This window comes from Gasterosteus aculeatus, chromosome 4 (genome assembly GCF_964276395.1).
Source record: "Gasterosteus aculeatus chromosome 4, fGasAcu3.hap1.1, whole genome shotgun sequence".
Lineage (NCBI taxonomy): Eukaryota > Metazoa > Chordata > Actinopteri > Perciformes > Gasterosteidae > Gasterosteus > Gasterosteus aculeatus.
In genome coordinates, this window is record NC_135691.1 from 29,597,946 (window position 1) to 29,624,809 (window position 26,864).

Consider the following 26,864-nt stretch of genomic DNA (forward strand, 5'->3'; position numbering starts at 1 on the left):
CTTGCGGCTGCAGCAGCGACCAATCAGGATCCAGGAGGTGTGTAAACACACGGATCAGCCCAGTGGTCCCCAACCTTTCTTACCTCACGGACCGGTTTGATGTCAGACAATATTTCGCGGACCGGTCGAGAAGGTCCGACGTGGGGGGGTAGTAGTCGTTGCGGGCGGAACGACCGACGGGGGGGTAGTAGTCGCGCGCTCTGTGTTCGCTGGTCGTGCACGGTAAAAGAAAAACTCCTGGTTACGCGTAGATTAGAAAACAAGTCAGTTCTCAATGTGAAAAAAAACAGGCTGAGTGTTCCTTTAACTTATGTTGTCAGTGTAATTGACAGGCTGCTTAACTGGTTAACTCTTAAATTCAACATATTTTTTCAGGCAGTGAGAGGACAGGCAATGATGCAGAGAGCACAGGGAGAGGAGAAACACCAGGTCCAATAGAGAGAGAAGCACAGAGGAGCCATGAATGTGTTCTGGGGTTCATGGCTCCTCTGTGCAAGACAGGACCTGACGTGGAGGACAAGGAGGCCCTCTGGGCACTACTGTAAAAAGGAGATAGTTCTTAATCTGCAATTGTGTTGTTGTGTTGACATACTTTACTGTTTTCTTAAATTTAATAAACTACTAACACATGTATTCATTGTCATTGATTGTATATGACTTTTACTGATAACATAATGCAATATAGCCAGGACAGCCTTACAGAGTCGCGACGCTTTGTGTTGCGTTGCTTCGCATCGCGTCGAGGTCTGTATGATCACACAATTCAGAGTTTACCCACCTCTAATTTTACCACTACAGCACTGGTTACGTACCAACTAACTTACAGGCGTTCAGTCTCAGCTGTGTGTGCGTGCGTGTGTGTGTGTGTGTGTGTGTGTGTGTGTGTGTGTGTCTCCGGTGAGTGGCCGTTTAATAAAGTGTATTCACGCTGTGGCAGCAGGACGACCACCATTAGAAGTGGGTTACACATTCGCAACCTCTTCAAGGTCGACCTCCGACTCAGAACCTTGTCCGCTTTATGAAGGCAAATCAATGTTAAAAGCTGAGAGCGCCAATTAGGTCCAATGCGCGCGCGCAAACCAAACATCTGCGAGCCAAAGGTCCGTCTCGCGCGCTCTTTGCTCGCTCGTGCGTTTCTTTTTGACAGTAACGGGGGAAGACTCAGTCACCATGGTCTCTACATCCAATTGGTTACAAACCTCGTCTTTTGGATTGGCTGGATTTGATCTCTGTTGAGAGTTATGCGTTCCCAGAACTATATAAGCCCATTTGCGCACTTTATAAAACAACAATAACGGATAGAAAGTCGATTTAAGCTCTCTTGGATTTTGACATTGATTTGCCTTCATGCCTTTTGCTCACATTTCTTTCACTTCTAAGTTTGAAGGCTACAGTGAGTGAGTATATTTGTGGCTCCTTGTGTTAGTTTTCTTCCACCATACTGCTTTTAATGATGTCATATATAAAAATGGTTGATAGTGTTAAGTGCAGTTACAGCGGTCTGAATATGGGATGGTCGGGACTGTATTGTCTTTTTTCTTTGTAACAAAAATAATATTTATGATATTCCGAGAAGATTGCAGGAACTCGGATCTGTTGAGGTAATAAAGGGATTTATGTTTGTGTCCTCTCCCCACAGACTCGGACGATGGCGGTTAACTGGCCAGGACTGCTGTCCTTATGCGTGTTTTACATGATGATACTGGCCATGGGTATCTGGGCATCCAGGAAGTCCAAACGCGAGGAGAAGAAATGCACTGGCAACCGCAGTGAAGTTACAATGGTTGGGGGGCGGAACCTAAACATCTGGGTCAGCATATGCACCATGACAGGTAAAAAAATAAGGACAACAATAAGGCCGTAGATTGTCGTAATCACGGAATGGGGCCTAATGAGGTTTGTAAGAGAAAACCATCCAGGTACATTTATTTTAAAAGTAGGGTACTCAAAGCAGATTTTGACATGTTTAGTTTGAATCTCTTTAATTCCATAATTTTCCCAATTTGTCCGGAATGTAATCAACACATTATAGCCAATTATTAAATAGATTGAAAATCTGGTAACATTACTTGTCTTTTGTATTGTGTCCGGATGCTTTGCAGCCACTTGGGTGGGAGGAGGCTATATATTGGGTAATGCTGAAGTGGTCTATGATCCAACAAAGGGGTTGGTGTGGGCCACTGGACCCCTCGCCTTTTTCATGAACTTAGTTTTAGGTGAGTAACACAACTGCCTACTGTTGTGGTGAAAAGCACATTTTTAATAGGAAATATTTTCTCATCAGTACGCTGATTTTAAATACGATGTCTACGTCTGTCTGTGTGGCTTCAGGTGCACTCTTCTTTGTCAAACCCATTCGGTCAAAGAATTATGTCACCCTGATGGACCCATTTCAGGAGAAATACGGCGACAAAGTAGCGGCTGTTCTCTTCATTCCCGCTCTCCTCGGCGATATCTTGTGGGTAGCATGTATCCTTGGTGCGTTGGGTAAGTCAGAAACCACAACTTGAAGAACAAAAATCCTTCTCAATTATATAAGTCTTATATACACACACGTGTATTATTATACCACTGAGAAAATAAAAAGTGAATTTGTTTGTGGTCACAGGAGGGACGATAAGCGTGGTCATGGATATCTCCTCCGCGCTCGCCGTGTGCGTCTCCGCCGCTGTGGCTATCGTCTACACGTTAATGGGAGGACTCTACGCTGTGGCCTACACTGACGTCGTCCAGCTTAGCTTGATGCTAGTTGGATTGGTACAAACACTGCATTTTTAAGGAAATTCCAAGCATTTAACCCCAGTCCCCCCAGCTATAGTGCAGGACTTTGTGAATCTGTAGCATACTTTCCTCCCTACTTCAGTGGCTCTGCGTGCCTTTCATATTGGCGAACCCCTCCTCTGCCAACATCACGGTAGCTGCAGTGACCAAGCTGCACCAGGAGCCGTGGCTCGGCAGCCTGGAGCTGGAAGAAGCAGGTCGCTGGGTAGATGACCTACTGCTTTTGGTAATGGACACCCCCAAAACACATACCTTAAAACGGCTATTAAAGCTCATGTGTAGTTAATATGCAAGACGTAGTGTGAACTTGGGTTCTATTCCCCTCCAAGGCAATCGGTGGGATCTGCTACCAGGCTTTCTACCAGAGAGTCCTGTCCACTGCCACTGATGCGCAATCAAAACTCACCTGCTATGTTGCAGCAGTTCTATGCCCAATTCTTGCCATCCCGTCACTCATCATTGGGGCAGCAGCTGCATCTACAAGTATCTAGATTGAATTACCCTCTTATTGCCTTGGAGTGATAATGTATTTAGTGTTATTGTAGCTGTGATGATGACTGTTATGTTCAAATTGAATCCATAAAAAACACTTAACAATAGGTAGTAATATGTTCTAACACATCAAAACACAACTGTGGTGGAGGGGCGTGGTTAGCTCAGCTGCAGGGGGGAGAGCGGGGGAGTGGTTCAGGGGACGGTGCTGGTAGATGAGGAGTAACCAGGTGTAAATGATCTGCACTGATTCTCTCCTACTTAAGCAGTGAGCAGGATCCAGGTCGGGGGAAGAGAGCTGGAGCCTGCGAGCAGAGCACAAGAGCTGAGCTGAGCGGAGCCGGACAAGGCGAAACCGACCACGCGCATAGTGCGAACTCATTCCTGCTCACTGTCTTCCCTCTTGGACAATAAAAGTCTGGTTACCCTCATCCTGTGTCGTGCGTCTTTACAAGAACCCACCGGTGGTAGCGCTATCGCGGCTACAGTGGCGCCTGGCTAAGGATGGACGCGAACGACCTCGGAGAGGGCCTGATGCAGCCGGCGGTTGCGCTTGGACGGATGCTGGGGGAGATCGCCGCGATGCAGCGCGAGCAGGCCGAGGCCAACCGGCACTTCCTGGGGGCGCTGCAGGCTGCTACAGACCGGCAGACCCAGGTATTGGAGCAATTGGCGGCCCGACCGGTCGCTTCCCCAACGACGCCGGGTCCCTCGGCGTATGCGGGCGTGGTGGTGCACAAGATAACCCCGGAGGACGACGTACAGTCATACCTGGAGATGTTCGAGGCAATGGCGGGGGCGTGTGGCTGGCCGGCGGACGAGTGGGCGATCCGCCTCCTGCCGCTCCTAACCGGGGAGGCGCAGACAGCGGCCCTGGGCCTGCCACCCGGTCCCAGGCACGTCTACGCCAGCGTGAAGAAGGCCATTATGGATCGACTGGGGCTCTCCCCCGAGGACCATAGGAGGCGGTTCCGAGAGGCGAGGCTGGGGCCGGGGGACCGCCCGTTCCCATTTGCCCAGCGACTCACAGACGCGGCCAACAGGTGGCTGCAGCCGGAGGGCGCGGGAGGGGCGCCGGCGGTGGTGGAGAAGGTGGTGATGGAGCAGTTCCTGGAGGGTCTTCCGCCGCGGACTGCGGCCTGGGTCCGCTACCACCGGCCGGCGACGCTGGAAGCCGCCGTGACCCTCGCCGAGGACCACCTGGCGGTGCACCCCGGGGGCCGTGGGGAGGGCGGTCGGCCGACCGCATCGACGCAGCCCGTTCCCGCGCCACGACGGAGTTCCCCGCGGCCTGTTGCGACTCGGCCCCCTCCGTCCCCGCGCGCCCTAGCCCCTCAACGGGGTACTGATCCACCCGGCCTGGCCGGCACCCTCCCTGACCTACAGAGGGCTCCTCAACCGCCAGGGCAGGAGTGTTGGAGGTGCGGGCAGCCCGGACACTACCGGCGGGAGTGCCCGCTAATGGAGGTGGGCCAAACGGTGCGGGTTGCCGGGCCTCCAGCACCCTCCCCCGGTCTGGGAGCGACGTACAGCGTTCCGGTAAGGATCCAGGGGGGTATACATCAGGCGATGGTGGACTCTGGCTGCACGCAGTCTATGATCCACCAGAGACTGGTTCGACACGGGGCATTGGTGGAGGCATCCCGGGTGAGTATAAAGTGTGTGCATGGGGATATTCACGACTACCCAGTGGTGCCGATAGAGATTAGGTTTGGGGGTAAAAAGCATAGAGTAAGGGTCGCGGTTAGCTCCCGCCTGACGCACCCTCTGATTTTGGGGACAGACTGGTCGGGGTTTCATAGGTTAGCGGGGCAGTGCGCGGGGGTGCGTTCGCGACCGGTAGGGACATGCGGGGTGTGTGCGGCGCTCGGCGGTGACGCGAGGTTGTCCGACGCTGCAGACGGGGAGGGGGAATCGGCGGGGCCTCCTATGGGGACGCCGCCGACGCCAGAGCTACGCTCCATGGAAGATTTTCCACTGGAGCAGTCTCGTGATGACACTCTACGCTTTGCCTTCGACCAAGTGATGCAAATTGATGGTCAAGTGGTGCGCCCCGACGCCGTATTATCATACCCGCACTTTTCGCTGATTAGGGACAGGCTATACAGAGTGAGTCGCGACACTCAGACAGGGCAGGAAATTACGCAGTTGTTGGTACCAAAAAGCCGCCGGGAAACAGTTTTCCAGGCGGCTCACTATAACCCGATGGCGGGCCACCTGGGTAGCGACAAAACTCTGGATCGGATAGTAGCCCGATTTTACTGGCCAGGCATCTGGGCGGATGTGCGCCGCTGGTGTGCATCCTGCCCACAGTGCCAGCTGGTCAACCAGCCGGCCATCCCGAAAGCGCCGTTGCGTCCGCTGCCGTTAATGGAGCTGCCGTTCGAACGCTTAGGTATGGACCTCATCGGGCCATTTCACCGGAGTGCACGGGGGTATCGCTTTGTGTTGGTGCTGGTGGATTACGCAACTCGATATCCCGAGGCAGTGCCGTTGCGCAGCATCTCCGCCAAGAGTGTTGCGCAGGCGCTGTTTCAGGTCATCTCCCGAGTCGGAATCCCGAAAGAGATTCTGACTGACCAGGGCACCTCGTTCATGTCACGCACACTACGAGAACTGTACGAATTGTTGGGGGTTAAGTCCGTTCGGACCAGTGTATACCATCCCCAGACTGACGGCCTGGTGGAACGGCTGAACAAGACACTGAAATCCATGATTCGTAAGTTTATTCACGACGATGAACGTAATTGGGATAAATGGCTTGACCCTCTGTTGTTTGCAGTACTGGAGGTCCCCCAGGCCTCCACGGGATTTTCTCCCTTCGAGCTGCTGTTCGGCAGAAGACCACGGGGGGTGCTCGACCTGCTTAAGGAACACTGGGAAGAGGGTCCGAGCCCCGGTAAGAACGAGATTCAGTACGTCCTGGACCTGCGAGCCAAACTCCACACACTGGGTGAGTTGTCACGTGAGAATTTGCTCCAGGCCCAGGAACGTCAACAGCGGCTGTACAACAGAGGGGCCAGGCTGAGACAATTCACACCGGGAGAGAAAGTGCTTGTATTACTTCCTTCTTCCAGCTCAAAACTACTCGCCAAGTGGCAAGGGCCCTTTGTGGTCACACGGCGGGTAGGGGACGTCGACTACGAGGTGGTGCGATCTGACAGAGGGGGAGCCACGCAGATCTACCACCTCAACCTCCTTAAAGCATGGAGAGAGACGGAGTCCGTGTCCCTGGTGTCTGCAGTAGCAGAGAGCGAGGAGCTGGGCCCAGAAGTCCCAAAGTCCACCGATCCCACCCGGCTCCCGTCCGACGCCCGTCTCTCTGCAGCCCAGCAAGCGGACATAGCCCGGTTGCAAGATCAATTTAATGATGTGTTCTCCTCCCGGCCAGGTCGCACGGACCTCATAGTGCATCACATTGAGACGTCCCCGGGCGTGACGGTGCGGACGCGGCCCTACAGGCTTCCTGAACACAAGAAGAAAATGGTTCAGCGAGAATTGGCCGCTATGCTGGAGATGGGGGTAATAGAAGAGTCCAACAGCGCCTGGTGCAGCCCCATCGTTCTTGTCACCAAGAAGGATGGCTCAATAAGGTTCTGTGTGGATTATCGCAAGGTGAATGCGGTCTCACGGTTTGACGCTTACCCGATGCCCCGGGTCGACGAACTCCTGGACCGATTGGGCACCGCGCAGTTTTTTACGACACTGGATTTGACCAAGGGCTACTGGCAGATTCCCTTGTCACCAGAGTCCAGGCAAAAGTCGGCGTTCTCCACTCCGTTTGGGTTGTACCAATTCACCACGCTTCCCTTCGGGCTGTTCGGCGCCCCGGCCACCTTCCAGCGCCTCATGGACCGGGTGCTGCGTCCGCACGCTGCGTATGCGGCCGCCTACCTGGATGACGTCATCATCCACAGCACCACGTGGGCGGAGCATGTGCGGCGGGTGGGCGCGGTGCTGGAGTCCCTGAGGCAGGCCGGGCTCACCGCCAACCCGGGGAAGTGTGCAGTTGGACGGAGGGAGGTACGGTATCTGGGGTACCACTTGGGCGGCGGGCGGGTGCGCCCGCAGGTGGACAAGACCGCAGCCATTGCAGCCTGCCCGCGGCCCAAGACGAAAAAAGAGGTGAGGCGGTTTTTGGGGCTGGCAGGTTACTACAGGAGGTTCATCCCGGGCTTTGCGGAGCTGACCAGCCCCTTAACGGACCTGACCCGGAAAGGTGCCTCAGATCCGGTCCAGTGGACGGAGCGGTGCCAGTGGGCGGTTGAGGGGGTGAAACGAGCCCTCTGTGGGGAACCATTGCTCCATACACCTGACTTCTCTCTCCCTTTTGTCTTGCAGACTGATGCGTCGAACAGAGGGCTGGGGGCCGTTTTGTCCCAGCAGGTGCAGGGGGTGGACCGCCCGGTCCTCTACATCAGCCGGAAGCTGTCGGAAAGAGAGGCCAGGTACAGTACGGTGGAAAAAGAGTGCCTGGCCATCCGGTGGGCGGTCGACTCCCTGCGGTATTACCTCCTGGGACGCCAGTTCACTCTCTGTTCGGACCACGCCCCGCTGCAGTGGCTCCACCGCATGAAGGATGCCAACGCCCGGATCACTCGGTGGTATCTGGCTCTACAGCCTTTTAACTTCAAGGTGATCCATAGGCCGGGGGCGCAGATGGTCGTGGCGGACTTCCTTTCCCGCCCTCAGGAGGGAGGGGGGGGGGAGTCGGTTCGGCCGGATGGCTCCCCGGCCTAAGTCGGGCGGTGGGGGTATGTGGTGGAGGGGCGTGGTTAGCTCGGCTGCAGGGGGGAGAGCGGGGGAGTGGTTCAGGGGACGGTGCTGGTAGATGAGGAGTAACCAGGTGTAAATGATCTGCACTGATTCTCTCCTACTTAAGCAGTGAGCAGGATCCAGGTCGGGGGAAGAGAGCTGGAGCCTGCGAGCAGAGCACAAGAGCTGAGCTGAGCGGAGCCGGACAAGGCGAAACCGACCGCGCGCATAGTGCGAACTCATTCCTGCTCACTGTCTTCCCTCTTGGACAATAAAAGTCTGGTTACCCTCATCCTGTGTCGTGCGTCTTTACAAGAACCCACCGGTGGTAGCGCTATCGCGGCTACAACAACCTCAGCAGATCAGACCTGTACAACCCCGCGATTATGATGTTTGCTGTCATTTTATTTGTTCAATGTCAGATTGGAACGAGACCAGCTACGGCTCCCCCGGCCCGTACCAACAAGGCAAAGCCGGCATGATCTTGCCAATCGCCCTTCAGCATCTTTGCCCATTTTACGTCTCGCTGATCGGCATGGGAGCGCTTGCTGCGTCTGTGATGTCATCGGTTGACTCTGCCCTTCTGTCTGTCGCCTCCCAACTGGGCCGAAATATCTTCAAGAATGTCATCTACAAAGGGGTAACATCTTTACCATTATTGTGGCATTGTTTCTTTTGGAAGCTTGTTCTGATAAAAAGGCGGGTTTACAGCCGTGGCAGTGGCACTGTGAGTGTGTTTTAGGACTCGCAAGCACCTCGTTTACATGAAAGCCAGTGAGTCGCCGCAGGCACATTCTAACTAGTTTTTGAGGCACGAGTTAACTGAAACATTTTAAAACCCGAAACCATCCAAGACCCTTTGGCTGCGAGACAAAATGCTGTTTTTTTTGTTTTGTTTGGAGGCGTGTAAAAGTCCGCCCTGCACTTGGTGAGAGGGTGAATTAAAGCAAGATTGTAGAAAATACATGAGAGAAGAAGTGTTTCACATATAACGATGACTTAAATGTGGTACCTAGACAACAAATAGTGCAATCCATATTTTGGTTTCATAAAAGTACCTTAAAGACTTGTTGAGTTAAAATGATTTCCTCTGCTCCAGGCCTCGGAGAAACCGATCCTTGCCGTGGTCAAAGGGTCAATCTTCCTTTGTGGAACAATAGGAGCAGGTCTGGCCATGACAACAAAGTCCGTTTACCTGCTCTGGATCGTCAGTGCGGACGTCCTTTATTCAATGCTGGCTCCCCAGGTGATCTGCATCTTCTACTTGTCCCGGCGGGTGAACCACTACGGCGCCTGTGCCGGCTTTGTGTTGTCCCTCCTGCTGCGGGCTCTGGTGGGGGAACCGCTGATAGGCCTTCCCGACATCCTGCCCCTGCCGTGGGACAAGACGGTGGACGGGCACCGGTACCGCCTGCTCCCCTTTCGCGCTGCAATCGTGCTCGTCACCATGGCGACTGTTTTGGTGGTCTCGCGCCTTGCCTCGTGGTTGTCTGAGAAGGGGCTGCTGGTGAGAGCAAGTGACGCAGAAGCCGACACGGCCATGAAGTACACGGCGCCGGTCGGAACGCACGAGGAGGAGGCCGAGAGAAAATCCTCACTGACCGTGAGGACATGAGCGCTTTGCTTGTGCATCTTTGAAATGCTCATAAAAGGAATATTCAGAACATTTGATATTACTGTGGTTTTATTGTGGAATCTTGAGCTTTTCGACCATTTTCCTGGTGTTAAAATATTTTTCGACAATTGGTGCTGTGAAACATTCCATTGTTTTTGGAAATGTTACACATGACATTAGATTTTGAACATAAACTGGGTTTGTCTTAAGAACCCTTGGATAGTCCAGATGGCTTTATTTAGTTGTCTTAGACGCTGTAAAAGACTTGGGTGTGTTTGTGCTTCTGGCTGCTGGTAGAAGCTCAGCGGCTTTTCTGGTTGCAGACATGCACGAGTTGTGCGTGTTCTTTCAGCCACACCAGGTATGCATGTGCTGGTCAGGAAACAAAGACACCACGATAATAAAACATCTGCGATTGTTTTCTGGCTCTTCATTTGGTATCTCGTATTAATACAATGATGGGGTCGCTATTAATAAACCGCTCCGTTACAGATCACAACACAAGTGCTCATCAAGTACAAGAGAAGATTCATGGTACATAAACATCACGAGATTAAACAATGAATAAAGGGTATGTTTGATACTAGCAGTGGTTCAGGCTTCGAATGAACACAGCGCTCGGTGGCTCTGAGCTTTCTGAACTTACTTATTGACCACAGTTGGAGCTCATTGTGGTGCTGCTAATGACTCATTTCCAACACCATCTCAAACAGATCTCGGAACTCTCTATTTGAAGTACGCACGATTATATTATATCATATATAGATATTGCTGTTATAATACATTGCGTCATCACAGGAGTGAGCTAAGCTAAAGGTAATGCCTTTCAACTTTAAATTGCAATCAATTGCTCAATCAATCTGCTTCGAATGACGTCACGCGGATCGAGCCAATCGGAAGACCTCCGCCCAGCCACAGACTAAACATGGCCGCTTTCAAATAACGTCTTTCACAAGAAAAACGAGTGAGACAACATTCATTTGTTTAGTGCTGCAATTTATTTTTCTGCAAAACAACAAAAACCGGTTAATTGCTTCATGGCTTGTATACATGGCAGCTCACAAGAGCAGAAGTAATGACGCCGATGACATTCACAGCCACACATTCTACTTCTTGTGTTCAATAACAATGCAGCAACAACACGGCTCCTACGGCTGGAAAAAAAAGAAAGTAAGAAATCCTAATAAATGCAAATCAGCGTAGTTTCACGCTAACAATAGCAGAGTAATTGTATGTTTTTTTCAGTTCAGGGTTACATAAGAAACTAAAGCTTCATAATTATATATTTTGGTTTTAATAAGAATAGAAAGCGTGGCTAAATATAACGTGAAAGGAGAAAAGCCTTCAGAAAATTATTTTGAGTTTACCTGCTCTGGATCGTCAGTGCGGACGTCCTTTATTCAATGCTGGCTCCCCAGGTGATCTGCATCTTCTACTTGTCCCGGCGGGTGAACCACTACGGCGCCTGTGCCGGCTTTGTGTTGTCCCTCCTGCTGCGGGCTCTGGTGGGGGAACCGCTGATAGGCCTTCCCGACATCCTGCCCCTGCCGTGGGACAAGACGGTGGACGGGCACCGGTACCGCCTGCTCCCCTTTCGCGCTGCAATCGTGCTCGTCACCATGGCGACTGTTTTGGTGGTCTCGCGCCTTGCCTCGTGGTTGTCTGAGAAGGGGCTGCTGGCGAGAGCAAGTGACGCAGAAGCCGACACGGCCATGAAGTACACGGCGACGGTCGGAACGCACGAGGAGGAGGCCGAGAGAAAATCCTCACTGACCGTGAGGACATGAGCGCTTTGCTTGTGCATCTTTGAAATGCTCATAAAAGGAATATTCAGAACATTTGATATTACTGTGGTTTTATTGTGGAATCTTGAGCTTTTCGACCATTTTCCTGGTGTTAAAATATTTTTCGACAATTGGTGCTGTGAAACATTCCATTGTTTTTGGAAATGTTACACATGACATTAGATTTTGAACATGAACTGGGTTTGTCTTAAGAACCCTTGGATAGTCCAGATGGCTTTATTTAGTTGTCTTAGACGCTGTAAAAGACTTGGGTGTGTTTGTGCTTCTGGCTGCTGGTAGAAGCTCAGCGGCTTTTCTGGTTGCAGACATGCACGAGTTGTGCGTGTTCTTTCAGCCACACCAGGTATGCATGTGCTGGTCAGGAAACAAAGACACCACGATAATAAAACATCTGCGATTGTTTTCTGGCTCTTCATTTGGTATCTCGTATTAATACAATGATGGGGTCGCTATTAATAAACCGCTCCGTTACAGATCACAACACAAGTGCTCATCAAGTACAAGAGAAGATTCATGGTACATAAACATCACGAGATTAAACAATGAATAAAGGGTATGTTTGATACTAGCAGTGGTTCAGGCTTTGAATGAACACAGCGCTCGGTGGCTCTGAGCTTTCTGAACTTACTTATTGACCACAGTTGGAGCTCATTGTGGTGCTGCTAATGACTCATTTCCAACACCATCTCAAACAGATCTCGGAACTCTCTATTTGAAGTACGCACGATTATATTATATCATATATAGATATTGCTGTTATAATACATTGCGTCATCACAGGAGTGAGCTAAGCTAAAGGTAATGCCTTTCAACTTTAAATTGCAATCAATTGCTCAATCAATCTGCTTCGAATGACGTCACGCGGATCGAGCCAATCGGAAGACCTCCGCCCAGCCACAGACTAAACATGGCCGCTTTCAAATAACGTCTTTCACAAGAAAAACGAGTGAGACAACATTCATTTGTTTAGTGCTGCAATTTATTTTTCTGCAAAACAACAAAAACCGGTTAATTGCTTCATGGCTTGTATACATGGCAGCTCACAAGAGCAGAAGTAATGACGCCGATGACATTCACAGCCACACATTCTACTTCTTGTGTTCAATAACAATGCAGCAACAACACGGCTCCTACGGCTGGAAAAAAAAGAAAGTAAGAAATCCTAATAAATGCAAATCAGCGTAGTTTCACGCTAACAATAGCAGAGTAATTGTATGTTTTTTTCAGTTCAGGGTTACATAAGAAACTAAAGCTTCATAATTATATATTTTGGTTTTAATAAGAATAGAAAGCGTGGCTAAATATAACGTGAAAGGAGAAAAGCCTTCAGAAAATTATTTTGAGTTTACCTGCTCTGGATCGTCAGTGCGGACGTCCTTTATTCAATGCTGGCTCCCCAGGTGATCTGCATCTTCTACTTGTCCCGGCGGGTGAACCACTACGGCGCCTGTGCCGGCTTTGTGTTGTCCCTCCTGCTGCGGGCTCTGGTGGGGGAACCGCTGATAGGCCTTCCCGACATCCTGCCCCTGCCGTGGGACAAGACGGTGGACGGGCACCGGTACCGCCTGCTCCCCTTTCGCGCTGCAATCGTGCTCGTCACCATGGCGACTGTTTTGGTGGTCTCGCGCCTTGCCTCGTGGTTGTCTGAGAAGGGGCTGCTGGCGAGAGCAAGTGACGCAGAAGCCGACACGGCCATGAAGTACACGGCGACGGTCGGAACGCACGAGGAGGAGGCCGAGAGAAAATCCTCACTGACCGTGAGGACATGAGCGCTTTGCTTGTGCATCTTTGAAATGCTCATAAAAGGAATATTCAGAACATTTGATATTACTGTGGTTTTATTGTGGAATCTTGAGCTTTTCGACCATTTTCCTGGTGTTAAAATATTTTTTGACAATTGGTGCTGTGAAACATTCCATTGTTTTTGGAAATGTTACACATGACATTAGATTTTGAACATGAACTGGGTTTGTCTTAAGAACCCTTGGATAGTCCAGATGGCTTTATTTAGTTGTCTTAGACGCTGTAAAAGACTTGGGTGTGTTTGTGCTTCTGGCTGCTGGTAGAAGCTCAGCGGCTTTTCTGGTTGCAGACATGCACGAGTTGTGCGTGTTCTTTCAGCCACACCAGGTATGCATGTGCTGGTCAGGAAACAAAGACACCACGATAATAAAACATCTGCGATTGTTTTCTGGCTCTTCATTTGGTATCTCGTATTAATACAATGATGGGGTCGCTATTAATAAACCGCTCCGTTACAGATCACAACACAAGTGCTCATCAAGTACAAGAGAAGATTCATGGTACATAAACATCACAAGATTAAACAATGAATAAAGGGTATGTTTGATACTAGCAGTGGTTCAGGCTTTGAATGAACACAGCGCTCGGTGGCTCTGAGCTTTCTGAACTTACTTATTGACCACAGTTGGAGCTCATTGTGGTGCTGCTAATGACTCATTTCCAACACCATCTCAAACAGATCTCGGAACTCTCTATTTGAAGTACGCACGATTATATTATATCATATATAGATATTGCTGTTATAATACATTGCGTCATCACAGGAGTGAGCTAAGCTAAAGGTAATGCCTTTCAACTTTAAATTGCAATCAATTGCTCAATCAATCTGCTTCGAATGACGTCACGCGGATCGAGCCAATCGGAAGACCTCCGCCCAGCCACAGACTAAACATGGCCGCTTTCAAATAACGTCTTTCACAAGAAAAACGAGTGAGACAACATTCATTTGTTTAGTGCTGCAATTTATTTTTCTGCAAAACAACAAAAACCGGTTAATTGCTTCATGGCTTGTATACATGGCAGCTCACAAGAGCAGAAGTAATGACGCCGATGACATTCACAGCCACACATTCTACTTCTTGTGTTCAATAACAATGCAGCAACAACACGGCTCCTACGGCTGGAAAAAAAAGAAAGTAAGAAATCCTAATAAATGCAAATCAGCGTAGTTTCACGCTAACAATAGCAGAGTAATTGTATGTTTTTTTCAGTTCAGGGTTACATAAGAAACTAAAGCTTCATAATTATATATTTTGGTTTTAATAAGAATAGAAAGCGTGGCTAAATATAACGTGAAAGGAGAAAAGCCTTCAGAAAATTATTTCTGGTGTCTGCAGTTCCCCTCAGCTGTCTGTGGTGTTTTTGTATAGTTGGCATAGATAGTTGTTTCAAATAACAATATGCACGTCAAGGGACAAAGTGATGTACCCACGTCACTGGAATATGCACATGGTCAATGGACTTTACTCGTTTCCAAGCAGCAGAATTACATCCTTTACTCTTTTTCCTTCGCTATGTTAGCATTCATTGGGTTTCTTTTTTTGCTTTTTTGGTGGCGCTATAAAGAACTTGTAAAAGTACAGCATTTTTACCGCATGGATATGTTGTTTTAAGAAATGCTGTAAACGAAACACCCAAAAGGCGGCGATTTCAGTTACAAAATTCAATACTAGCCTTTGCATGACCGGTTTTCCTATTTAAAATGGAACGATGCATGGTTGAGTTTGTCCTCAATACAGAGTAATGTTTAGCATGAGAGGAATAAGCCAAACATAATGTGCACTGCAGTGTACAAAACACAGTACAGGATGTCATTTGACCATTTTACAGAATTGTTGTTTTTTCCTCTTTCACAGGTCACATTGTCTACAACCCAACAAATCAAACATGACACTCTAAAACCTCCTATCTCATTCCCCTCTGACAGGATTAAAAAGTTGTCCCATGACTGAACCCCACATTAAAGAAAATGCAGTCACCAACACCATCAACCACAATATGCCCTCTTGGCTCTTTCCAGATGTGTCACGTCTTATCTACTAATAGACATTATAAACGACTTTTAACCCCTGTGCAACGTCTCGGCTAAATGCACCGACTCAGGAAGTGTCGTTGACCACAGACGGACGGACAGAATCAGAGTCCTTCGTTCCCGACGTCCTTATTTGAGCGCTGTGCAAAATAGTCTTGGAGACTGTTGGAAAAACTGCAACGTTTCACATGAATCAGTATGTTGAAAAGGAAAAGAAGGTCCCGGCAGCAGCTCGGGGGGAGGATCCGGCGCGGGAAAAAAGTGGTGCACAGGAACAGCCCGCCACACCTCTCCACGGCAGAGCGGAAGGTGAAGCGCCGGAAGCGGGAGATAAACCACAGTCCCAGCGGCCCCCCTTGAAAGCGATCCCCTTCCGGGTGGTTCAGATGCCGGTCAAACCCGCTCCCGCCTCGCGGGAAGCAGGCAGCGCGGGGACCAAAGACGGCCAGAAGCCTCACACCCAGCGGGTCACCTTGCACCAGTGGGTGTCGCAGATTGCGACGAACTCGCTCTCGCTCCCGGCGCTGCCGCCGCTGCCCCCGGCCAGGTTTGGAGGCGGAGACGACGCCAAGCCGAGCATCCGGCGGAAAAAGCAGATCCGACCCCCGGCGGACCGGTTCACCTGCGGCGTGTGCGACAAGAGCTTCCCGTACCAGTCCAAGCTGATGGACCACGTGCGCATCCACACGGGGGAGAAGCCTTTCGCGTGCCCGGCGTGCAGCAAGAGCTTTCGAACGCAGGCGTTCCTCAACAACCACCTGAAGACCCACAGCACGGCGCGGCCGTACGCCTGCGGCCAGTGCGGCAAGTGCGGCAAGTGCTTCAACAAGCTCCAGAGCCTGACTAAGCACATGCTGGCCCACAGCGGCCAGAAGCCCTTCTACTGCAACATCTGCAACAAGGGCTTCATGCAGTCCACCTACTTCAAGCGGCACATGGAGTGCCACACGAGCCAGATGACGTTCCCCTGCAAGCACTGCACCAAGAGCTTCCCGACGGCGTTCAAGCTGACCAACCACGAGCGCTGGCACACCCGGGACCGGCCGCACATGTGCGAGCGCTGCGGGAAGAGATTCCTGGTGCCGAGCCTGCTGAAGAGGCACATGGGCTACCACATCAGGGACCGCCAGTACCTCTGCTCGCAGTGCGGCAAGACCTTCGTCTACCTCTCGGACCTGAAGAGGCACCAGCAGGACCACGTGCCCAAGGCGAAGATCCCGTGCCCCGTGTGCCAGAAGAAGTTCTCCAGCAAGTACTGCCTGAGGGTCCACTTGAGGATCCACACGCGGGAGAGGCCCTACCGGTGCTCCATCTGCGAGAAGACCTTCACCCAGGTCGGAAATCTGAAGGTGCACATCCGGCTGCACACCAACGAGCGCCCGTTCAGCTGCGACGTGTGCGGGAAGACCTACAAGCTGGCGTCCCACCTGAACGTCCACAAAAGGACTCATACGTGCAAAAAGCCCTGGACGTGCGAAACGTGCGGAAAGGGCTTCTCCGTCCCCGGCCTCCTGAAGAAGCACGAGCAGTTGCACCTGCGGGACGCGAACCCGGACTTCGCCGGCAAGCGGAGGCACCGGGGGAAGCACAAGAAGCACTCGCTCAAGAGGAAGTACGACGAGGAGGACGAAGGCAGCGACGACTATTAGTCGACGACACGGGTTTTGTATTGAGCAGTGATTGACGACTGACGTAATCAAGAGGAACTCATTTCTTAGCTTGTGGTAGAGTTTAGGTTACCGCGACCTTCTGGGTAGTGAACACACATTTAGAATGATGTTAGAACCTTCTTTCTTTTTCTTTTTCTCAATCACCAGTTTTAAAGACACCCCTTATGATTTGAGCTGTTTGGTCTGAATGTAGCCAAATTTTAAAAAAATGTGCATCATGTCAACTATATACAGTAAAGAATATTTCAATGCATGTGACTTTAGAGAATTTGTATTATGTAACAGGATGTAATGTCTCGAGGAAACATTTTATTTTTGTTTAGAAGCTGTAGAGGCTGTAGAGGCCTACATGTATCACTCACTTCTTATGTAGCCCTGGACTGTAAACATACAATTACTCTGCTATTGTTAGCGTGAAACTAAGCTGATTTGCATTTATTAGGATTTCTTACTTTCTTTTTTTTCCAGCCGTAGGAGCCGTGTTGTTGCTGAATGTGTGGCTGTGAATGTCATCGCCGTCATTACTTCTGCTCTTGTGAGCTGCCATGTATACAAGCCATGAAGCAATTAACTGGTTTTTGATGTTTTGCAGAAAAATAAATTACAGCACTAAACAAATGAATGTTGTCTCACTGGGTTTTCTTGTGAAAGACGTTATTTGAAAGCGGCCTGGATCAACGAGCCCTGAAACGAGTCCGAAATGCGGAGTCACTCCTGCTATCGGGGGCCTCAAAAGTAAAAACAAGAGCCGAGATAAATCACATAGCATACGCTTTGTCGAAACACAACGGGTATTTAGTGCTTCCCGTTCAGCATCCACTGGCCCCGTAGGTGTCATCAGCTACTTAACCGACGGCGTGCGCTCAGCTCACCACCCCTGTGGCTCGGCGGAGGTCTTCCGATTGGCTCGATCCGCGTGACGTCATTCGGGTGGTAAAAGGGAAAGAAGAAGAACCTCCACTTTCACTGCAATTGATTGAAATGTAGAGTTGAAATGCATTACCTTTGGCTTAGCTCACTCCTGTGATGACGCAATGTATTATAATAACGCGATATATGATATAATATAATCGTGCGTACTTCAAATAGAGAGTTCCGAGATCTGTTTGAGATGGTGTAGGAAATGAGTCATTAGCAGCACCACAATGAGCTCCACCTGTGGTCAATAAGTAAGTTCAGAAAGCACAGAGCCACCGAGCGCTGTTTTCATTCGAAGCCTGAACCACTGATAATATCAAACATACCCTTTATTCAGTGCTGTAGTGGTAAAATTAGAGGTGGGTAAACTCTGAATTTTGTGATCATACAGACCTTGACGCGATGCGAAGCAACGCAACACAAAGCGTCGCGACTCTGTAAGGCTGCCCTGGCTATATTGCATTATGTTATCAGTAAAAGTCATATACAATCAATGACAATGAATACATGTGTTAGTAGTTTATTAAATTTAAGAAAACAGTAAAGAAAAGTATGTCAACACAACAAGACAATTGCAGATTAAGAACTATCTACATATGGAGTCTCCTTTTCACAGTAGTGCCCAGAGGGCCTCCTTGTCCTCCACGTCAGGTCCTGCCTTGCACAGAGCTTGTTCTAAACTTTGTTATGTTCGTGTCTGTGGTTTACGTCACGCAGCCTCGTGAAGAAGTAGCGTTGCACATATCCTGAAGTGTTCCAAGACACGCCCAAGGTAACCAGTTGTTTTAGATCCACGACACCAAAAGGTTTCCTTTATGCTGATTTACGTCAACAATATGAATAAATTATACTAAGGGTCAATAAATTGCTGTGCGTTTCCGTGGTGCACTGCTAAGAGCTGCCACCTGATTGACATTTTAATGTTTTGATCCACCGGGTTCGAATCCAGGTTGTGCCGATCTTTCTTTTAATATATTTTTTTATGTAAATGTTTTCATACGTGGCCGTGATGTGGTGCTCACTTATACAATCGTAAACGCTGCAATGGATTTGTGATGCGTTTTGAAGATTTTCAGCAATATGTTTGTGAATGTGTGACGAATCAGGGAACTGAGGCGGACACATCTGCAGCTTTGGAGTGAACACAAACACGCACGCGTAGGGAAACCAGTAGGTGGAAAAACCAGTAGGGGTGTAACACCGGTCCGTGAGGAAGAAAGGTTGGGGCGACTGGGCTGATCCACAACGTGTATGTGCCTCCTGGATCCTGATTGGTCGCTGCTGCAGCCGCAAGGCACTGATTGGATGCTCACAGACCGTAATACAGCGCAGATGAACATAATTCAGACTATGCCGTTTATATGTTCAACAATAGGAAACGTAGTCTTAGCTGTTTTAAAATTACACCAAGTTTATTTCGGATTATTCCAACGGAAGAATACCAGGCGCAGGGAACTTTGAGGTGCGTAAACGCTATTTCCAAAATTCCAGAGGTGCGTAAACGGCGTTTACGTCCGTTTACCCGCCACTACAGCCCTGGTTGTACGTAATAGGCACTTGTGTTGTGATCTGTAACGGAGCCTTTAAGACCCCATCATTGTATTAATACGAGATACCAAATGAAGAGCCAGAAAACGACTGTGGATGTTTTATTAGCGTGGTGTCTTTGTTTCCTGACCAGCCCATGCATACCTGGTGTTGGCTGAAAGAACACGCACAATTTGTTTTGGAACCAGAAAAGCCGCTGAGCTTCTACCACCAGCAGCCGCCCAGAAGCGTAAACACACCCGAGTCTTCTACAGCGTCTAAGACAATTAAATAAGAACCCTTGGATAGTTCAGGTTTATGGTAAACTCAGTTTATGTCCAAAATATAATTTAACCCAAAAACAATGGAATGTTGATATGAAAACCTGAAAAGTTTCACAGCACCAATTGTCGAAAAAATATTTTAACACCAGGAAAATGGTCGAAACTGTGATACCTCAGATAGACAGGTGTGAGCCTTTCTCAATCATGTCCAATCAACAGAATGTAGCACAGGTGGACTCCAATCAAGTTGTAGAAACATCTCAAGATGATCAGTGGAAACAGGATGCACCTCAGCTACATTGAGTGTCATGGCAAAGGCTGTGAATACTTATGTACATGTTTTCGTTCTTTATTTTTAACAGATTTGCAAAAATTAGCAAAAAACAGTTTTCACTTTGTCATTATGGGTTGTTGTGTGTAGAATGTTGAGAGAAATAATGAATTTAATCCATTTTGGAATAAGGCTGTAACATCACAAAATGTGAAAATAGGGAAGCGCTGTGACTTTCCGGATGCACTGTATACTACCGATTCACAAAGTCCTGCACTATAGCTGGGGGGACATATTAGTACTGTTAAATGCTTGCAATTTCCTTAAAAATGCAGTGTTTGTACCAATCCAACTAGCATCAAACTAAGCTGGACGACGTCAGTGTAGGTCACAGCGTAGAGTCCTCCCATTAACGGAATGAAAAGAACAGCCGCTACTTTGTCGCCGTATTTCTCCTGAAATGGGTCCATCAGGGTGACATAATTCTTTGACCGAATGGGTTTGACAAAGAAGAGTGCACCTGAAGCCACACAGACAGACGTAGACATCGTATTTAAAATCAGCGTACTGATGAGAAAATATTTCCTATTAAAAATGTGCTTTTCACCACAACAGTAGGCAGTTGTGTTACTCACCTAAAACTAAGTTCATGACAAAGGCGAGGGGTCCAGTGGCCCACGCCAACCCCTTTGTTGGATCATAGACCACTTCAGCATTACCCAATATATAGCCTCCTCCCACCCAAGTGGCTGCAAAGCATCCGGACACACACACACACGGGCAATACAAAAGACAAGTAATGCTAATTATGGAATTGGAGAGATTCAAACTAAACATGTCAATCTGCTTTGAGTACCCTACTTTTAAAATAAATGGCACACAGCTTGAATTTCACCGACTCCTCCAGGAGGCGCGTCTGGATGACTGCGGCTTCCAGCGCTGCTTCAGGCGGACCATTACAGTCTGTGAGCATCCAATCAGTGCCTTGCGGCTGCAGCAGCGACCAATCAGGATCCAGGAGGTGTGTAAACACACGGATCAGCCCAGTGGTCCCCAACCTTTCTTACCTCACGGACCGGTTTGATGTCAGACAATATTTCGCGGACCGGTCGAGAAGGTCCGACGTGGGGGGGTAGTAGTCGTTGCGGGCGGAACGACCGACGGGGGGGTAGTAGTCGCGCGCTATGTGTTCGCTGGTCGTGCACGGTAAAAGAAAAACTCCTGGTTACGCGTAGATTAGAAAACAAGTCAGTTCTCAATGTGAAAAAAAACATGCTGAGTGTTCCTTTAACTTATGTTGTCAGTGTAATTGACAGGCTGCTTAACTGGTTAACTCTTAAATTCAACATATTTTTTCAGGCAGTGAGAGGACAGGCAATGATGCAGAGAGCACAGGGAGAGGAGAAACACCAGGTCCAATAGAGAGAGAAGCACAGAGGAGCCATGAATGTGTTCTGGGGTTCATGGCTCCTCTGTGCAAGACAGGACCTGACGTGGAGGACAAGGAGGCCCTCTGGGCACTACTGTAAAAAGGAGATAGTTCTTAATCTGCAATTGTGTTGTTGTGTTGACATACTTTACTGTTTTCTTAAATTTAATAAACTACTAACACATGTATTCATTGTCATTGATTGTATATGACTTTTACTGATAACATAATGCAATATAGCCAGGACAGCCTTACAGAGTCGCGACGCTTTGTGTTGCGTTGCTTCGCATCGCGTCGAGGTCTGTATGATCACACAATTCAGAGTTTACCCACCTCTAATTTTACCACTACAGCACTGGTTACGTACCAACTAACTTACAGGCGTTCAGTCTCAGCTGTGTGTGCGTGTGTGTGTGTGTGTGTGTGTGTGTGTGTGTGTGTGTGTGTGTGTGTGTGTCTCCGGTGAGTGGCCGTTTAATAAAGTGTATTCACGCTGTGGCAGCAGGACGACCACCATTAGAAGTGGGTTACACATTCGCAACCTCTTCAAGGTCGACCTCCGACTCAGAACCTTGTCCGCTTTATGAAGGCAAATCAATGTTAAAAGCTGAGAGCGCCAATTAGGTCCAATGCGCGCGCGCAAACCAAACATCTGCGAGCCAAAGGTCCGTCTCGCGCGCTCTTTGCTCGCTCGTGCGTTTCTTTTTGACAGTAACGGGGGAAGACTCAGTCACCATGGTCTCTACATCCAATTGGTTACAAACCTCGTCTTTTGATTGGTTGATTTTATCTCTGTTGAGAGTTATGCGTTCCGAGAACTATATAAGCCCATTTGCGCACTTTATAAAACAACAATAACGGATAGAAAGTCGATTTAAGCTCTCTTGGATTTTGACATTGATTTGCCTTCATGCCTTTTGCTCACATTTCTTTCACTTCTAAGTTTGAAGGCTACAGTGAGTGAGTATATTTGTGGCTCCTTGTGTTAGTTTTCTTCCACCATACTGCTTTTAATGATGTCATATATAAAAATGGTTTATAGTGTTAAGTGCAGTTACAGCGGTCTGAATATGGGATGGTCGGGACTGTATTGTCTTTTTTCTTTGTAACAAAAATAATATTTATGATATTCCGAGAAGATTGCAGGAACTCGGATCTGTTGAGGTAATAAAGGGATTTATGTTTGTGTCCTCTCCCCACAGACTCAGACGATGGCGGTTAACTGGCCAGGACTGCTGTCCTTATGCGTGTTTTACATGATGATACTGGCCATGGGTATCTGGGCATCCAGGAAGTCCAAACGCGAGGAGAAGAAATGCACTGGCAACCGCAGTGAAGTTACAATGGTTGGGGGGCGGAACCTAAACATCTGGGTCAGCATATGCACCATGACAGGTAAAAAAATAAGGACAACAATAAGGCCGTAGATTGTCGTAATCACGGAATGGGGCCTAATGAGGTTTGTAAGAGAAAACCATCCAGGTACATTTATTTTAAAAGTAGGGTACTCAAAGCAGATTTTGACATGTTTAGTTTGAATCTCTTTAATTCCATAATTTTCCCAATTTGTCCGGAATGTAATCTACACATTATAGCCAATTATTAAATAGATTGAAAATCTGGTAACATTACTTGTCTTTTGTATTGTGTCCGGATGCTTTGCAGCCACTTGGGTGGGAGGAGGCTATATATTGGGTAATGCTGAAGTGGTCTATGATCCAACAAAGGGGTTGGTGTGGGCCACTGGACCCCTCGCCTTTTTCATGAACTTAGTTTTAGGTGAGTAACACAACTGCCTACTGTTGTGGTGAAAAGCACATTTTTAATAGGAAATATTTTCTCATCAGTACGCTGATTTTAAATACGATGTCTACGTCTGTCTGTGTGGCTTCAGGTGCACTCTTCTTTGTCAAACCCATTCGGTCAAAGAATTATGTCACCCTGATGGACCCATTTCAGGAGAAATACGGCGACAAAGTAGCGGCTGTTCTCTTCATTCCCGCTCTCCTCGGCGATATCTTGTGGGTAGCATGTATCCTTGGTGCGTTGGGTAAGTCAGAAACCACAACTTGAAGAACAAAAATCCTTCTCAATTATATAAGTCTTATATACACACACGTGTATTATTATACCACTGAGAAAATAAAAAGTGAATTTGTTTGTGGTCACAGGAGGGACGATAAGCGTGGTCATGGATATCTCCTCCGCGCTCGCCGTGTGCGTCTCCGCCGCTGTGGCTATCGTCTACACGTTAATGGGAGGACTCTACGCTGTGGCCTACACTGACGTCGTCCAGCTTAGCTTGATGCTAGTTGGATTGGTACAAAGAAAACTGCATTTTTAAGGAAATTCCAAGCATTTAACCCCAGTCCCCCCAGCTATAGTGCAGGACTTTGTGAATCTGTAGCATACTTTCCTCCCTACTTCAGTGGCTCTGCGTGCCTTTCATATTGGCGAACCCCTCCTCTGCCAACATCACGGTAGCTGCAGTGACCAAGCTGCACCAGGAGCCGTGGCTCGGCAGCCTGGAGCTGGAAGAAGCAGGTCGCTGGGTAGATGACCTACTGCTTTTGGTAATGGACACCCCCAAAACACATACCTTAAAACGGCTATTAAAGCTCATGTGTAGTTAATATGCAAGACGTAGTGTGAACTTGGGTTCTATTCCCCTCCAAGGCAATCGGTGGGATCTGCTACCAGGCTTTCTACCAGAGAGTCCTGTCCACTGCCACTGATGCGCAATCAAAACTCACCTGCTATGTTGCAGCAGTTCTATGCCCAATTCTTGCCATCCCGTCACTCATCATTGGGGCAGCAGCTGCATCTACAAGTATCTAGATTGAATTACCCTTTTATTGCCTTGGAGTGATAATGTATTTAGTGTTATTGTAGCTGTGATGATGACTGTTATGTTCAAATTGAATCCATAAAAAACACTTAACAATAGGTAGTAATATGTTCTAACACATCAAAACACAACCTCAGCAGATCAGACCTGTACAACCCCGCGATTACGATGTTTGCTGTCATTTTATTTGTTCAATGTCAGATTGGAACGAGACCAGCTACGGCTCCCCCGGCCCGTACCAACAAGGCAAAGCCGGCATGATCTTGCCAATCGCCCTTCAGCATCTTTGCCCATTTTACGTCTCGCTGATCGGCATGGGAGCGCTTGCTGCGTCTGTGATGTCATCGGTTGACTCTGCCCTTCTGTCTGTCGCCTCCCAACTGGGCCGAAATATCTTCAAGAATGTCATCTACAAAGGGGTAACATCTTTACCATTATTGTGGCATTGATTCTTTTGGAAGCTTGTTCTGATAAAAAGGCGGGTTTACAGCCGTGGCAGTGGCACTGTGAGTGTGTTTTAGGACTTGCAAGCACCTCGTTTACATGAAAGCCAGTGAGTCGCCGCAGGCACATTCTAACTAGTTTTTGAGGCACGAGTTAACTGAAACATTTTGAAACCCGAAACCACCCAAGACCCTTTGGCTGCGAGACAAAATGCTGTTTTTTTGTTTTGTTTGGAGGCGTGTAAAAGTCCGCCCTGCACTTGGTGAGAGGGTGAATTAAAGCAAGATTGTAGAAAATACATGAGAGAAGAAGTGTTTCACATATAACGATGACTTAAATGTGGTACCTAGACAACAAATAGTGCAATCCATATTTTGGTTTCATAAAAGTACCTTAAAGACTTGTTGAGTTAAAATGATTTCCTCTGCTCCAGGCCTCGGAGAAACTGATCCTTGCCGTGGTCAAAGGGTCAATCTTCCTTTGTGGAACAATAGGAGCAGGTCTGGCCATGACAACAAAGTCCGTTTACCTGCTCTGGATCGTCAGTGCGGACGTCCTTTATTCAATGCTGGCTCCCCAGGTGATCTGCATCTTCTACTTGTCCCGGCGGGTGAACCACTACGGCGCCTGTGCCGGCTTTGTGTTGTCCCTCCTGCTGCGGGCTCTGGTGGGGGAACCGCTGATAGGCCTTCCCGACATCCTGCCCCTGCCGTGGGACAAGACGGTGGACGGGCACCGGTACCGCCTGCTCCCCTTCCGCACTGCAATCGTGCTCGTCACCATGGCGACTGTTTTGGTGGTCTCGCGCCTTGCCTCGTGGTTGTCTGAGAAGGGGCTGCTGGCGAGAGCAAGTGACGCAGAAGCCGACACGGCCATGAAGTACACGGCGCCGGTCGGAACGCACGAGGAGGAGGCCGAGAGAAAATCCTCACTGACCGTGAGGACATGAGCGCTTTGCTTGTGCATCTTTGAAATGCTCATAAAAGGAATATTCAGAACATTTGATATTACTGTGGTTTTATTGTGGAATCTTGAGCTTTTCGACCATTTTCCTGGTGTTAAAATATTTTTCGACAATTGGTGCTGTGAAACATTCCATTGTTTTTGGAAATGTTACACATGACATTAGATTTTGAACATGAACTGGGTTTGTCTTAAGAACCCTTGGATAGTCCAGATGGCTTTATTTAGTTGTCTTAGACGCTGTAAAAGACTTGGGTGTGTTTGTGCTTCTGGCTGCTGGTAGAAGCTCAGCGGCTTTTCTGGTTGCAGACATGCACGAGTTGTGCGTGTTCTTTCAGCCACACCAGGTATGCATGTGCTGGTCAGGAAACAAAGACACCACGATAATAAAACATCTGCGATTGTTTTCTGGCTCTTCATTTGGTATCTCGTATTAATACAATGATGGGGTCGCTATTAATAAACCGCTCCGTTACAGATCACAACACAAGTGCTCATCAAGTACAAGAGAAGATTCATGGTACATAAACATCACGAGATTAAACAATGAATAAAGGGTATGTTTGATACTAGCAGTGGTTCAGGCTTCGAATGAACACAGCGCTCGGTGGCTCTGAGCTTTCTGAACTTACTTATTGACCACAGTTGGAGCTCATTGTGGTGCTGCTAATGACTCATTTCCAACACCATCTCAAACAGATCTCGGAACTCTCTATTTGAAGTACGCACGATTATATTATATCATATATAGATATTGCTGTTATAATACATTGCGTCATCACAGGAGTGAGCTAAGCTAAAGGTAATGCCTTTCAACTTTAAATTGCAATCAATTGCTCAATCAATCTGCTTCGAATGACGTCACGCGGATCGAGCCAATCGGAAGACCTCCGCCCAGCCACAGACTAAACATGGCCGCTTTCAAATAACGTCTTTCACAAGAAAAACGAGTGAGACAACATTCATTTGTTTAGTGCTGCAATTTATTTTTCTGCAAAACAACAAAAACCGGTTAATTGCTTCATGGCTTGTATACATGGCAGCTCACAAGAGCAGAAGTAATGACGCCGATGACATTCACAGCCACACATTCTACTTCTTGTGTTCAATAACAATGCAGCAACAACACGGCTCCTACGGCTGGAAAAAAAAGAAAGTAAGAAATCCTAATAAATGCAAATCAGCGTAGTTTCACGCTAACAATAGCAGAGTAATTGTATGTTTTTT

At 48.4% G+C, this 26,864-nt stretch overlaps 4 protein-coding genes across 5 annotated transcripts; all 4 read left to right on the plus strand.

Annotated features, from left to right (window-relative positions):
- Positions 1-1,640: 1,640 nt before the first annotated feature.
- Positions 1,641-11,850, plus strand: LOC120817140 (high affinity choline transporter 1-like). Its single transcript, XM_078101860.1, has 8 exons — positions 1,641-1,832; positions 2,103-2,216; positions 2,332-2,487; positions 2,609-2,757; positions 2,864-3,007; positions 3,111-3,264; positions 8,451-8,668; positions 9,128-11,850. Exons 1-8 carry the CDS (start codon positions 1,649-1,651, stop codon positions 9,641-9,643), a joined length of 1,635 nt encoding a protein of 544 aa, XP_077957986.1. The 5' UTR covers positions 1,641-1,648; the 3' UTR covers positions 9,644-11,850.
- On the plus strand, positions 3,308-8,320 carry LOC144406270 (uncharacterized). The gene has a single exon (XM_078101859.1). It carries the CDS (start codon positions 3,778-3,780, stop codon positions 8,011-8,013), a length of 4,236 nt encoding a protein of 1,411 aa, XP_077957985.1. The 5' UTR covers positions 3,308-3,777; the 3' UTR covers positions 8,014-8,320.
- A 2,007-nt stretch (positions 11,851-13,857) lies between the features above and the next one.
- LOC120818152 (uncharacterized) lies at positions 13,858-17,571 on the plus strand. The gene has a single exon (XM_078101861.1). It carries the CDS (start codon positions 15,472-15,474, stop codon positions 16,930-16,932), a length of 1,461 nt encoding a protein of 486 aa, XP_077957987.1. The 5' UTR covers positions 13,858-15,471; the 3' UTR covers positions 16,933-17,571.
- A 1,592-nt stretch (positions 17,572-19,163) lies between these two features.
- LOC120818151 (high affinity choline transporter 1) lies at positions 19,164-26,041 on the plus strand. Of its 2 annotated transcripts, none has more exons than XM_078101865.1 (9): positions 19,164-19,333; positions 22,585-22,777; positions 23,048-23,161; positions 23,277-23,432; positions 23,554-23,702; positions 23,812-23,955; positions 24,059-24,212; positions 24,432-24,649; positions 25,108-26,041. In XM_078101865.1, the coding sequence occupies exons 2-9, from the start codon at positions 22,594-22,596 to the stop codon at positions 25,621-25,623; spliced, it is 1,635 nt and encodes a 544-aa protein (XP_077957991.1). In that variant the 5' UTR covers positions 19,164-19,333; positions 22,585-22,593; the 3' UTR covers positions 25,624-26,041. The 2 variants fall into 2 exon arrangements, with proteins under 2 accessions (XP_077957991.1, XP_040030934.1); XM_040175000.2 differs by lacking the exon at positions 19,164-19,333 and adding an exon at positions 22,217-22,342.
- Positions 26,042-26,864: the final 823 nt, after the last annotated feature.

Bases quoted from the DNA above. Each gene is read 5' to 3' on its own strand.
- LOC120817140 (XM_078101860.1), top strand. From the start codon at position 1,649: ATGGCGGTTAACTGGCCAGGACTGCTGTCCTTATGCGTGTTTTACATG. The intron at 2,217-2,331 runs GTGAGTAACACA...GTGTGGCTTCAG, and splicing joins TTTCATGAACTTAGTTTTAG to GTGCACTCTTCTTTGTCAAA. The intron at 2,488-2,608 runs GTAAGTCAGAAA...TTGTGGTCACAG, and splicing joins ATGTATCCTTGGTGCGTTGG to GAGGGACGATAAGCGTGGTC.
- LOC144406270 (XM_078101859.1), top strand. From the start codon at position 3,778: ATGGACGCGAACGACCTCGGAGAGGGCCTGATGCAGCCGGCGGTTGCG.
- LOC120818152 (XM_078101861.1), top strand. From the start codon at position 15,472: ATGAATCAGTATGTTGAAAAGGAAAAGAAGGTCCCGGCAGCAGCTCGG.
- LOC120818151 (XM_078101865.1), top strand. From the start codon at position 22,594: ATGGCGGTTAACTGGCCAGGACTGCTGTCCTTATGCGTGTTTTACATG. The intron at 23,703-23,811 runs GTACAAAGAAAA...TCCCTACTTCAG, and splicing joins GCTTGATGCTAGTTGGATTG to TGGCTCTGCGTGCCTTTCAT. The intron at 24,213-24,431 runs GTATCTAGATTG...GTTCAATGTCAG, and splicing joins GGCAGCAGCTGCATCTACAA to ATTGGAACGAGACCAGCTAC.